Consider the following 14,835-nt stretch of genomic DNA (forward strand, 5'->3'; position numbering starts at 1 on the left):
GATTCATCAAAAACGGAGTTACGGTTTGACAGTTATGACCAAAACAAATTTCTCAAAATGCTGAAAAGACACACTATCCTACTCGGTAGTGTGTGTCATAGGCGCTCGGTCGAGTGTGTAGACACACGGCCGAATGAGTAGAGTACTCGAACGACTGTCTTTTCAAAAGACACACTACCGAGTGTGTAGACACACAGCCTAATACAAAAGACACTCGACCGAGAGTGTACACACACGACCCACTTCCAAAAGACACTCGACCGAGTGTGTTCTTGAGCTGCTGAAATTGAAAAAGTGACGGGTTTGAGCTAAAAATCACCTAATCTTGACCATATACTCGTTTTAAACCTCAAAACTTATCACATCTTGTTTATGAAACTTTTTGGGACATAAACCCACAAATATTACATCAAAACAACAACAAATTAAGCAATTTTGACCCAAAATCACACTTTTGTAAAACCTAGCACAAAAACTCCATTTTTACACAAATTCAAACATGAAAACACGTTATTCTTACCTTGTTTGAATCAGTAAAACACAAAGAATCGATTTCTAACACAAATTAGACTTCAAATCGAGATTTAGTGAATTAGGGTTCAAGAGGAAGAAGAAGTTAGGTACGGGGTGTAATTTGGGAAATTTCTAGAGAGATGGAGAGATAAGGAAGAAAAGGCAGCACTATACACTTATTTGGGGTTAAAATCCCATACCCCATCTCACACGGGTATTTATCAGTTATCTAAAATTTTTAGTACCTCGTTAGGCGGCCCTAACGGAGTCCAAATTAAATAAACAAACCGGTTCTGTGACCCTTGTCACAAACTGGTCTTAACCAAATAACAAAATAACACTATTCACATAATTAAAATAAAAGCATATAAAACACATAATAAAATCCTAAGGGCAAAATAGTCCACTTACAACTAGCCCAGGTTTCAGTCTGTTACAGAACCCGCTCTGATACCATGTAAAATTTAATAACACGAATCACAATACTTCAAACAATCATCAAGATTACACGATTCAAACCAAAACTCAATCCAGAAACTAATTACAACCAATCAATAGAAAATATCAACTGTATTCAATAGCAATGAAATACAGGAACATAATCAAGCCACAAGATGTGGAATGATTCAAATCACTCAAAAGAGAAAAAGATTGAAATAATCTGGAGAAGAGAGTAGAACGAATTTGAGAGCACACTTTGATCGAATGAATGAGTTGTTCCCAACCCTAATCTGGCATATCTTCCTCTTTTATATCAGCAGATATAAACTTTGACAAAGTGGCAGAAATGACCCCTTAACTTTTCAGGTTGGAAGAACCAACATAAAACAAATGAATAAATTAAAACTAATAAATTAAACATGCTTCTTAAGCTGCTACACATCTTGAACTGCAAAATACAACTTGATCATCAACTTGAATAGCTAGATCAATTAAAGCACGGCAACTTAAAACCTGTAAAACATTCTAGAACAAATCGCAAGTGAGAACAAATATAAAAAGGTTTCAAAATAACTTTGTTATAATGTATCATTTTGAACAACATTAACTCTTCTTCTCCTATCTCTTTTTCACAAGAGTAAATGCTTAAGCTTCTAGGTCTCATCAATGATTCTTCTGTTCCTGCTTCTACAAGTGCTATGTCCAATATGGAAGGTACTTTCTTTAATTCAAGTGTTAAGTTCAATTTGAATTTCAACAAGTTTTTTAACTCTAATCTGTCTCAGTCAAAACCCATTCAAAATGGATAGATTATTGACTCTGGAGCTAATCAACACATGACTACAACTAGTAATGGTTTGAGTGATGTTGTTGACATCTCTGGCTTAAGACTAACTGTGGGGCTTCCTAATGGTACTCAAGCAGTAATCAAAAGGATTGGTAATCTTGTTCTAAACAAGTTTATCACCTTGTTTGATGTACTAATTGTCCGAGAGTACTGTGTGAGCCTTATGTCTGTGTAAACTTTCAAAAGATAATAAACTCATTGTAAGCTATGTTATGTTCAGGACTTGAAGGGAAAGATTAATAAAAGGGATTGGTAAAGAAGAAGGTGAGTTATATATCTTTGATAACAAAATGCATCTTAATAACAACAATAATATTCAGTGTAATGTGAGCACACATTCTGCTTCTTGCAAACTTTGGCATTCCAGATTAGGTCATCCATCTGATCATGTTTTAACTATTCTTAAACATAGACTTAATATATAAGATAAGTTAAACAGTGAACCTTGTGAAATTTGTTTTAAGGCAAAACAAAGCAGAAATTCTTTTTCAAACAGTGAACATAAAACTGCAAGTCTAGGTGAATTAATTCACTTAGATTTGTGGGGTTGTTTTAAAATTCAGTCAAGAGAAGGTTTTAAATATTTTTTAACTGTAGTGGATGATTATTTTAGAGATGTTTGGCTTTTCTTAATTAAAAGTAAAGAAGATGTTTGTGATAATTTGATCAATTTTGTTCAACTTATAGAAACTCAATTCAACAAAAAGGTAAAAATGGTCAGAAGTGATAATGGTACAGAGTTTGTAAATCAAAAAATGAATAATTACACAAACAGCAAAGGTATAATACATCAAACCACATGTTCTTATACACCACAACAAAATGGTGTTGTGGAAAGGAAACATAGACACTTGCTAAATGTATCAAGAGCTCTTATATTTCAGGGGGGATTACCATTAAACATGTGGTCTGAATGTGTTTTAACAGCTTGTTATTTAATTAACAGGACTCCTTCTTCTGTGCTTGGTGGAAAGTCTCCTTATGAGTTAATTTTTTAAAAATGAACCTAGTCTCTCCCATTTGAGGTGTTTTGGTTGTCTTTGTTTTCTGTTTCTCTTAATCCTTCTGAAAAGTTTAGTAGCATGTCAATAAAATGTGTTTTAATTGGTTTTTCAAATGTTAAAAAGGGTTATAAACTTTATAACCTTGAGGATAAAACCGTTTTCTTCTCTAGAGATGTAAACTTTTATGAAACTGTGTTTCCTTTAAAATTAAAAAAATCTCAGTCTGATTCTTCTAAAGTTGAGAATGTTTTCCAATCCTCTTCTTATAATCAAACTGAGTCATCTTTTAATTCTGAAAAAGACTTAAATCACTTAAACTTTTTTGATGAAATTTTCAAAACTTCTAATTTCACTTCAAGTCCCAAATGATGAGAGGAGAGCAACAGATGTATGTGATGGCAGTAGTGATAATTCTCATGAAATTGAGAATAGTCCTACAACAACACATCTTGAAGATAATACTTCATCTCCTGAGGGCAGAAATAATGATTTAATAAATGTTGACAATACAACTCTAAGGAGATCAACCAGAAGCACAATTTTTCCAAAGAAATTTGATGATTTTGTTTTAGATGGAAAGGTTAAATATAGTATTGAAAGAGTTGTCAACTATGCAAATTTAAAATCTGAAAATGTCTGCTTTGTTTCTAATCTGAACAAGAACCTTGAACCAAAATCATATGAACAAGCTTGTAAAGATTCTAAATGGATTGAAGCAATGAATCTTGAAATAGAAGCTTTAAACAAAAATAATACTTGGGAGATTACTGATCTTCCTGATAATAGAAAACCAATTGGAAATAAATGGGTATACAGAGTTAAGTATAAATCTAATGGTGAGGTTGAAAGATATAAAGCAAAGCTTGTGGCTAAAGGTTTCAGTCAAAAGGAAGGGATTGATTATGAAGAAACTTTTAGCCCTGTAGTAAAGCATGTTACTGTTAGATGTTTTATTTCTATTACTCTTCAAAATGATTGGCCTTTGTATCAATTAGACATTAATAATGCCTTTCTGTATGGTGAGTTAAAAGAAGAAATTTACATGACTTTGCCAAAAGGATATTATTAAGACTCTTCTTATTCAAAAGTGTGCAAATTAACAAAGTCTTTATATGATTTAAAGCAAGCTCCAAGACAATGGAATGCTAAACTTAACTCTGCTTTAATTGAACATGGGTTTAAACAGAGCAAATCTAATTATTCCTTATATGTTAAAAACCTAGATAACTTGTTTATTGCTCTTTTAGTTTACGTGGATGATATTGTTATAACAGGAAATAGCTTGGTTGAGATAAATAGTTTCAAAACTTTCTTAAAGTCAAAGTTTTTAATCAAAGATCTTGGAGAATTAAAGTATTTCTTAGGAATTGAAATTCTTAAGTCTAATCATGGTGTGTGTCTTTCTCAAAGAAAGTATTGTATTGAATTATTAAATGATTATGGCTTACTTGGTTGCAAACCAATTGATACAGCAATAGAATCTAATGCTTGTATTAATTGTGAGCCTAATGAAAAAGATACTTTACTTTCAAATGTTACAGAATATCAAAAGTTAGTTGGTAGACTTATATACTTGACACTAACCAGACCTGATATATCTTTTGTTGTACATGTTCTAAGTCAATATATGCATGCTCCTCTTCAGTCACATTTTAAACTTGCATTCAGAACTTTGAAATATTTAAAAAATGCTCCTGGAAAAGGAATCAGCTTTGTTAAATCAGATAAGTTTTCACTTCATGCTTTTTGTGATTCTGATTGGGGTAAGTGCGGGCTTAATATAAAGTCTGTAACAGGTTATCTTATTTACTTTTGTGATACCCTTGTGTCATGGAAAAGTAAAAAACAATCTGTTGTTTCAAGGTCTTCTGCTGAAGCAGAGTATAGAGCTATGGCAACAAATGCTTATGAAATTATTTGGATAAAAAATCTGTTGTTAGACTTTAATATTAAAGTTAAGTTGCCAGTTGAGATGTTTTGTGATAACAGTTCTGCAATTCAAATAGCTGCAAATCCTGTGTTTCATGAAAAAACCAAACATTTTGACATTGATTTGCATTTCTTAAGAGATAAAATTTCAACTGGAATTGTTCAAGTTACTAAAATACATTCTTCAAATAATTTAAGTGACATTCTTACAAAGGGATTACCTATAATCAACATAAACAGTTGATAAATAGGTTAGGTCTTTTCTACTTGTTCCAAACTATGCTTGAGGGGGGATGTTGAAATTATAGCAACAAACAAGCTTAGTTTAGAACATAGTTATTATGTTTAGACTCATTTGTGGTTTTCTAGCCAATTTCAGGTTATTGATGCAGCTAGTTGATAGTCAAGGGGGCTTTGATAGTCAAGGGGGCTGTTCATGTAGATTGTAGAAGTTGAAGGGCTGCACAGTAACTTCTAATCATGGGCTAAGTGATGCTGGTGGATTGCTGCTGATTAGTGGGCTTTTCTATTCTCAAGTGGGCTTATTTGTATCCAACCCAAGCAATTGAGAGAGGAGTATAAAAGCAGTTTATTAATTTATTTTTAATTAATTTATTCATTCATCAATCGTTATTCTTCTCTCTCTAGTTTTCTCTATATTTGTTTTTCTCTCAACCCTAAAGTTTTCTGTGTTCTTGGCTCTACATCATCTTGATGATAAAGTTTCTGATTCGTGTAATAGTTTGTGTAATTGTGATATTATTTGTTGAGGTTGAGAGTTCTAATTTTCTGATTTCTGTAAAAAATTCTTGTAAAGCTTTAATTTCTTGGTGGTTTAGTTGATGATTAACTTTTGTGATTTGAAGTATTGGTATCTGATTGCACTTTTTAACAACAGGTCGTTATTTTTCTGAGATAAATAAATACTATAGTAAGCACTAAAAGTAGGACGAAGTACTATTTTAAAATATATTAATGAAAGTGCAAATTAAATAGTCGAGTAAATAATAATCCGATATAAGAAAGTGCGGTAGTCCAAACAAAACGCGGTTATGGACATGAACGTGAATAAAGAGATACTTAATAAAAGAGTTTAAGGTCGGTGTGTGATAATAGATATTGGACGCGTACGTTTATCGAACATTTCTACAATTTTCTTTCTTTTCTTTTTTTTTTCTTGAAGAACAACCAACTTTTATTATATTTTCAGAGTATATATTACAACTTAGCTTCGGAGGTAAAGGTAAGACCACTTTTATCCATGATATCTACCATATAACCTCATTACTGCCAGTCTGCCACATCAGCGTCAGCTTAGCAACTTTTTCCTATCCCTTAATTCATCACGCTCCCTTGTATCCATGACATACACATTTACCATAAAATGGAGCCAGCAAAAATAGTTAATTAATATAATGTATCACCAAAAATGCATAATGTACCAACAAAAATGCATAATGTACCACCAAAAATGCTATAAGCTCCGTCTTTCAAAGTGTTAAACCACATCATATTGCACCACGACCATTCATCGGCGGACCCAACGACTTCGGCTAGCAACGGCGCCGTTGGAAGGGCGCTGCAACGGAGCCCCAACCACGCTCCCATTGCTAGCAGTCTAATTATCGAACAAAAAGGCTATCTCGTCTCAAAATTATATCGATCTAATATATATAAGCTATTCTACGGATCCCAAAAACGAAATGAATTTGAGGCTCTGTGTGACGACCCGGAAATTTCCGACCAAATTTAAACTTAATCTTTATATAATTCCGACTTGATAAGCAATGAATTTTAATAAATCTTGAACCTCAGGAAAGAGTTTTACACAAGCTTTTGGTCACCCTTTTATTCCGACGATTCACGAACGTCATAACTTGATTTAATTATTTAATTGTTTAATTATTGTATATATATGAATTTATATATATTTAACTTGAAAATATGATAATTAAATATCTCATTAAGTATATTAACAAAGTATTATATATATATATATATATATATATATATATATATATATATATATATATATATTCATACTACTAATTTAAAGAGTTTTCAAACAATATATATACAACAACAACAACAACAATACCCAATCCTACACTTGTAGGGTATGGGGGGTGGGACTTAGACAATCCTTCCTCTACCCTAGGACAAAGAGAAGTCATTTCACCACCCCGAGTGAAACACTCACAAGAGTAGAGAAAGTCCTCCCTCTCTATGTTCGACGGATAAAGAGATTGCTTTCAACGGACCTCCGGCCAAAAAGATGATGAAAAAAGAAAAAAGAAAAAAAAAACGTGAAAAGTAAAATGCCGATGCCATGAAAATGGTGGAACAAATTTCCATGGGTTTTAGATGTTGCCTGGTATTCAATTTAGGCTCTAAGCGACAGTCAAGTCGCCAATAAGTAGACGCTTACTGATGGCTCCCGAAACAAAGCAGTATTTAAATATATATATATATATATATATATATATATATATATATATATATATATATATATATATATATACACACACACCAGAGAGTGTTCTGCGAAGTACAAGACGTATAAAGTAAAGTTGCACAACGTACATTCATAGATACCAACCTACACGCAAGCATACGGGAAAACCTACATACGCATAAAAAGATAGAAAACAAACATTCATACGAATATACATACAACCATACATAGAACCATACATACATTCATACAAAAGAACCATACATAAATACATACATACATACAATCATAGACAAGCAGAAAAGCAAACAAGTGTACAAACAAACAAAAAGCAGCGTACAAACATAAGTACATACAAACAAACACGAACATCCATAAAATAAAATAAAAATAAAATAAAAACAGACCAACAAAGAACAAAGTGAAAGAAGACCCCCACAAACCCACAGACACACAAACACACAGACAAACCAAACAACCTACTCGTCTATTCTAATTCTAGTCCTCCACGCAACCCTATCATAGATCATGTCCTCGGTCAGTAAAAGCTCCTTCAAGTCGAGCTTTATTCTATCCTCCCACCTACGCGTAGGTCTACCCCTTCTCCGTATGCCATCAACTGTAAATGTCTCGACCCTCCTAACAGGGGCAGTAGGAGGTCGTCTTCTTACATGCCCAAACCATCGAAGCCGTTCTTCTCTAAGCTTGTCGATGATGCTTCTAACTTTCAGGTTCTCCCTAAAAACACTATTTGGAATCATATCTAACATGGTTTTACCACATGTCCACCTAAGCATCCTCATCTCTGCCACCTCCATCCTCCTCTCATGTGCTTTCGTCGTTGGCCAACACTCCGATCCGTATAACATGGCAGGTCTAATTGCCACCTTGAAGAATTTCCCTTTCAGCTTAAGTGGTATCTTCTTGTCGCATAAGACTCCAGTCGTTGCTCTCCACTTCACCCACCCTACCTTAATTCGGTGCGACACGTCTTCATCTATCCTCCCCGATTTGTGGAGCACCTAGCCCAGGTATCTAAACGAGGTTTGTGGATGCAAGATCTGGTCTCCAATGCAGATGTTCACTCCATCACTAAGATCATCAACATTCCTATCAAAATTGCAACTAAGATATTCCGTCTTTTGTCTACTAATGTGTAGGCCATTACTTTCTAAGGCCACCCTCCGTTGCTCTAGTCTTCTATTAAGCTCCTCCTTAGAATCCGAAACAAGCACAATATCATCGGCAAAAATCAGGCACCAAGGGATGCACTCCTGTATCCCTCGAGAAAGTTCATCAAGGATCAAAGCGAATAGAAAAGGGCTAAGGGCCGATCCCTGATGCAGGCCTACTTCTATTGGGAAGGCTTCAGTATTTCCCATCGGTGTACGAACACAAGACTTCGCCCCTTTGTACATATCCCTAATAACATTAATAAACCTACTCGAGATACTTCTACTCTTGAGGGTCTTCCAAATCAAGTTTCGTGGCACGCAATCGTAGGCCTTTTCCAGGTCTAAGAAAACCATCTCTAGGTTCTTTGCTTTTCTCTATACTTCTCCATAAGGTTCCTAATAATATGGATTGCCTCTATTGAAGAGCGCTTTGGCATGAAACCAAATTGGTTCTCCGAAACATAGGTTTTTCGTCGAAGTCTAGTCTCGATCACTTTCTCCCAAAGCTTCATAGTATGACTAAGTAATTTAATGCCCCTATAGTTACCGCAACATTGAGCGTCCCCCTTGTTCTTATAGATGGGAATAGTTTCGCTCATTCACCATTCCATAGGCATTTTAGAGCTTCGAAGCATCTTGTTAAAAAGGCAAGTCAGCCACCTAACACCAGCTTCACCAAGGCACCGCCACGCCTCAATAGGGATCTGATCCGGTCCTACTGATTTATTTCTCCCCATCTTTCGTAGTGCCAATCTTACTTCCTCTTGGCTAATCCTCTCGCAATCTACGATGTTATGGGATTGTTCTATATCAGTGTCTTGTAAGTCCTCGTGGCGCTCTGGTCTTCCTCCTACGAAGAGAGATGAGAAATACTCTTCCCATCTTTTCCTAATTTTTTCTTCTTTTACTAAAGTTTGACCAGCTTCATTTTTGATAAACTTGATGTTATCAAGATCCATTCGTCTTCGCTCCCTAGCTTTGGCTATCCTGTAAATATCATTAGCTCCCTCCTTGGAGTCAAGTTTCTTATACAGATCTTCATACGCCTTTTCTTTTGGTTGGGCTACGGCCATCTTAGCTTCTCTTTTGGCTTCTTTATATCTCTCTTTAGCCCTAATTCTATCCATCGGAGTCCCCTCCCCACAAGTGATGAGCTCCCTAAACCTTAGTTGCTTAATCGCAACTTTGCTTTGAACCTCGTCACTGAACCACCATGATTCTCTAGCAGCCCTATGGCCTCTAGATGTACATACAGCCACACCTAGGGCTTCCTTGGCCGCCTCTCTAATGTTAGACGCCAGATAGTTCCACAGCTGGTCTGCGTCATCATTGGAAACCATTTCCAATTCTGCATCAACTCTACCTACAACCGATGTTTTAAAGGTCTCTGCCTTCTCTCCATTCAACTTCTTCCACAAGATCTTAGGTTGGACTTGTCTCACACTCTTAGTGGCCCGTCTCTGGAGAACCAAATCCATGACCAACAGTCTGTGCTGGGAGGAGCATGTCAAGGCAGTCAGGACCTTACAGTCTCTACAAGTCCTAAGATCCCCTTTGCGAATAAACAGATAGTCAATCTGGGTACTATGACCCCCGCTATGAAAAGTTGCTAACTGAGCATCCCTCTTCTTGAAAAACGAATTCACAACTGCCAAATCGTGGGCAACAGTAAATTCGAGAATCGAGAGTCCTTCCTCATTTCTAACTCCGTACCCAAAACCCCCGTGGACTCCCGCATATCCCTCTACATTAGTTCCTATATGGCCATTGAGATCTCCACCAATAAGTAATTGATGGTCTAGAGGGCACATCCTCACAACCTAGTCTAGCGATTCCCAAAATTCTCTCTTTTCAGCATCTCCACGGCCCGCATAGGGTGCGTAAGCGCAAATGACCGTGTAAGTCACCTCCTGAATTACCAACCTAACCGACATAATCCTGTCGCTCCATCTACCCACATCCACAACATACTCATTATAAGATGGGCCAATAATGATTCCAACCCCATTCCTCGCTACTTTCGAACCCGAGAACCACAACTTGTAGTCAATGATCCTAGCCGCCCCTCGACCTTTCCATCTAGTCTCTTGGATGCACAAAATGTCCACTTTGCATTCACTTAAAGTCTCGACAAGTTCATACCGCTTGCAGGTCAAAGTTCCCACATTCCAACTACCCACTCTAATCCTACCCTGCCAGGCTAACCTATTGCCGCTTCTAGGCCCTATAAACCTACCCGCCCCCGAGCTAGAAGGACATGACCTCAAGTAACCAAAGGAACATCTAGATTCTATCTTACCAAATGACAAGCAGCTTTAAGTAATTAACGACGTAATTAACTTACGTTAAACGACGTAATTAAATGACGTAATTAACTTATGTTAAAATGTATTTACATATAATGTATTACGAGTGTAAATACATCCTTACAAGTATTGAATACACTTTAGAATATACCAATACATATAAAGGATAGCTATACTCGTATTTCCGTTCAATTTCCTCAAGAATTCTACTCGTATTCATACGGTATTTTTACCCGTATTATACACAGCTTCTAGAAGTATTTACTATTGGTATATGCCAATAGGAATCTGCAATTATTTGTGTAATATGTCATCCATGACCTAATCAATTTAATATGTCATGCATGACTTAATACAATTTAACTTATCTTAGATATTTTCACTAAAAACCAAAATTATAAGCTTATAAATAAGGACCATTTTAACTCATTTTTACTCCACATTTTCTTAAACTAAAAATACACACTTGAATGCTCTCATATCATACTTCAATCTCAACAAATTTTCTCTTCATAATAAAGGTAAAATACTTCTCAAAATCCTTGTTCAATTCCTTATATAGTTGCTATCTTATTATGCTTATAAAACTTGTAAAAACTAGAACTTGTTTTGGTGAACACCAAGCTTGTTTGAAAACTAAGTTAATCCTTCTAACTTAACTCTAATAACACTTATTTATATGTATTATGATGTTATATTAATATAATAACTTATAATTTTACATATGAAGAACACCTTGAAACTTAACATATATCGTTTAATCGCTATTCGGTAAAAAGCGGGCTGTTTTGGGTTGGGAATTAAAAACCTATCTTAGACTTTGAGTTCGAGGCTAAGACTTTGGAAATATATTAATATATGTAAATAAGACTTCCAGTATTTTTTCATGATTTTAGACAAAGTGGAAGTATTTTATCAAAAATCATATATTAGGTGGATGCCGGGATTTTTCCAAATCTGTCCACCGACACAAAAAGAGAGTAAAGCTCTAAAAATTACTACTTGGGATGAACTTTTCGAAGTGATTTTGTAAAATTTACTTCTTAAGGAATCCATATCAATTTGATTCACTTTAAATGGAGTTGTAATGAATATTTGGCGAGCAAAACAAAATCTGCTAAAATTAACGTTGTATGGACGAAATTTATATTATAAAAACTATATTAACCATATTATTGTTAACTTTTCCTATATCCTATATATATTTGGACATGTTATCAGTAGTATAACAAAATATTATAATCTTGGTTAATTATGTGATTGTATATATGTATAATAATATTCTTGGTACGTCCTAACACAATAAGTATACAATACGTTTTGATAAATCCTAACACAATATGTACACAATACGTCTTAGTTAATTCTAAGACAACACGTATACAATACGTCTCGGGGTTGATGCAAAGACAATACGTATACAATACGTCGTGGAGTAATTCTAAGATTATATATATATATATATATATATATATATATATATACCGATTATTGGACTGTTGGACTTTTCAGACTATTTTGGACTACTAACAAATGACTACTAACAATGAACTACTAACATAAAATGTTAAAAATTATTATATAAGTATTCTATGAATTTGCTTTATTTTATTCATATGTCGTATTATTATCTGAATCGTTATTATTGTTATAGGTTCGTGAATCCAAGGACGACGGCCATATTTTTAATAAGTTGAAAACTTATTATTAATATACTTTTACTACCGTGAGTATATAGTCCCATTTTTAAACTCTAAAATATTTTAGGATGAGAATATATGCATTTTATGTTTTACGCTATGGACACAAGTACAAAAAACATATTCTACGTTGAGTTGTACCACTTTGCATATTTTTCCCTAATAGCTTGGTAACTAATATTTACATGTTGTAAGAGCATGTAAGCGCAAATCCTATTGATAGATCTATCGGGTTTGACAACCCCAACCGGGCTAGTCGCTCTAGTATCGTAAACGGTTGCATAGTACTTCGTTTTTACTACACTTGGTACAGTGTAGGGAGATTTCATAATAAAGGGAATATGCTACATTAATGGTTAAGTATGGTTACCAAAGCGCTCAACAACTTATAGAATATCTTTATTGAAATGTTTGTAACTATGAAATCTTGTGGTCTATATTTATATCGATGCTAGCTTTAAACCTATATATCTCACCAACCTTTGTGTTGACTGTTTAAGCATGTTTATTCTCCGGTCCTTAAGAAAGTCTTCCGCTGTTGTATTATCTGAGCAAGTTGTGCATGGAGTCTCATGTTTTTGTTTAAATGAAGTGTTGCATCCAATAAAACTTTTGTCATGTATTATATTCGACTGTTATGTCACGTGTGTAGTATTTGGAAACCGATGTATTATGGGGATTATTTCTTAAATAATTGCCCACTTGTTTAAAACATGCATTATGTATAATAATAGTGTGCTTTTTATGAAACGAATGCAACATTTTTCTAAAACGTATCATATAGAGGTCAAATACCTCGCTATGGGACCAATGAATAACGTACCACGTTTATAGTAATATGGACGGGTCGTTTTAGTTGGTATCAGAGCATTGGTCTTAGCGAACTAGAATTTGCATTAGTGTGTCTAACCAGTAGTTGTTAGGATGCATTAGTGAGTCTGGACTTCGGCCGTACCTGCATATTATAAATTTTGCTTATCATTTTTGTCAGAAATTACCTGCCTATCAATTTTTAATCTAGACACGTTTTACTGCAATTATTGCATAGATAGTATATAGACATATTCATATCTTATCATATCTATCACGGTAGACTCTGCCTGAAATCTTCCGTAAATTTCTTTGTAACTTATGGGATTTTGGTATTAAATATACATATGTAAATTATGTATTAAGAATATCAATCTAAGTCCTAATTTTTTTTCCCTATCAACAATCATTTCTCTGATCGTGTAAGGCGGATCCTTCACAAAGCTCGAGTTCATCAGATTCTAAAAGCTATTCCGATATGGAATTTCATTTGAGCTCCGAGAGCAGTTTAACCAGAATGAACCAACCAATTAGTCATCACTTTTTTTGGATGAATTGGGGGTGAGTTCGTGGACGAATCAATTAATTTAGACAAGAAGAAGGCAATCTCTTTCATGAATCTAATTCGCCTCTCGGTGGAGAACATGAGGCACTTACCGGCGAACCCGTTCGTAACACCATTTTCTCTATCCTTTCCAGGATATGCCGCAACGAGTATAATATTACTAATATTATTGAGGCTATCTGACCTTTACTCCGTATCTTGCATGGTGAATTATTTTCTGTCATGAAAAGCAAAACTTCATTAGCAAGTGCATCCTACATCATTTCATTCCCTTTATAAAGCTCTTGACCTCTCTTTTTATTCAAGAAACTTTAAGCATCTTCTTTCACAATACAAAACAAAACAAATTCTCATCATCTATACTCACATCAAACCACTACCAGCACCAGCAGCAGCAGTACCAACAACATCACAAGCCTCAACATCGCAAGCCGCATTACGAGCATCAACATCATATGCACCGCAGGCACTGAGGGATACCAACAATAATGAGTGATGAAGTATTAATTCATTATTTCATTTACGTTGAAGAAATATTTCGCGGCGATTATGTAATCTCTAAAGTTTTAGGGATTATTCATTTCTATTTCCAACCGTAAACCAAATGAGATTAATATAATATTAACTCATTAAATCCTTACATCTGAAGAAAATATACATACATATATTTTCATAAAGACTGTAATAAAAAATCTTTTGTACAAAATATTACTTGTGAAATTTTGTTTTAACGGGTAGGTAATACCCGAGAAATATTTAAGTTCACATTAATATGCTACACTGTACATTTTCAATGATGTTTCGACAATCGTTAATTATACTCTCCCCTTTCATAGCAATATACATCATTTCACAAAATTCAAGATAACCATTTTCCATACCAATTCAATTACATATTCTGATTTTGACAGATCAAAATCCAAGTCAAGATTTAAGAAGTGCCATCAATTTTAAATTCCTACATACTTCAAAATCATACTTTAAATTCAAACTATACTAGAACATCACTTTCATTCACAGAACTCATAAAGATATTCGTATCATTCAAGATTCATGACGAATTCATTATACGAATATTGACGATGACAAC

The 14,835-nt window shown here is 34.5% G+C and overlaps 1 protein-coding gene across 1 annotated transcript; it reads right to left on the minus strand.

Moving 5' to 3' along the window:
* Positions 1-8,963: 8,963 nt before the first annotated feature.
* Positions 8,964-10,175, minus strand: LOC139899864 (uncharacterized). The gene has a single exon (XM_071882692.1). It carries the CDS (start codon positions 10,173-10,175, stop codon positions 8,964-8,966), a length of 1,212 nt encoding a protein of 403 aa, XP_071738793.1.
* Positions 10,176-14,835: the final 4,660 nt, after the last annotated feature.

Source organism: Rutidosis leptorrhynchoides, chromosome 3 (genome assembly GCF_046630445.1).
Source record: "Rutidosis leptorrhynchoides isolate AG116_Rl617_1_P2 chromosome 3, CSIRO_AGI_Rlap_v1, whole genome shotgun sequence".
Classification (NCBI taxonomy): Eukaryota; Viridiplantae; Streptophyta; class Magnoliopsida; order Asterales; family Asteraceae; genus Rutidosis; species Rutidosis leptorrhynchoides.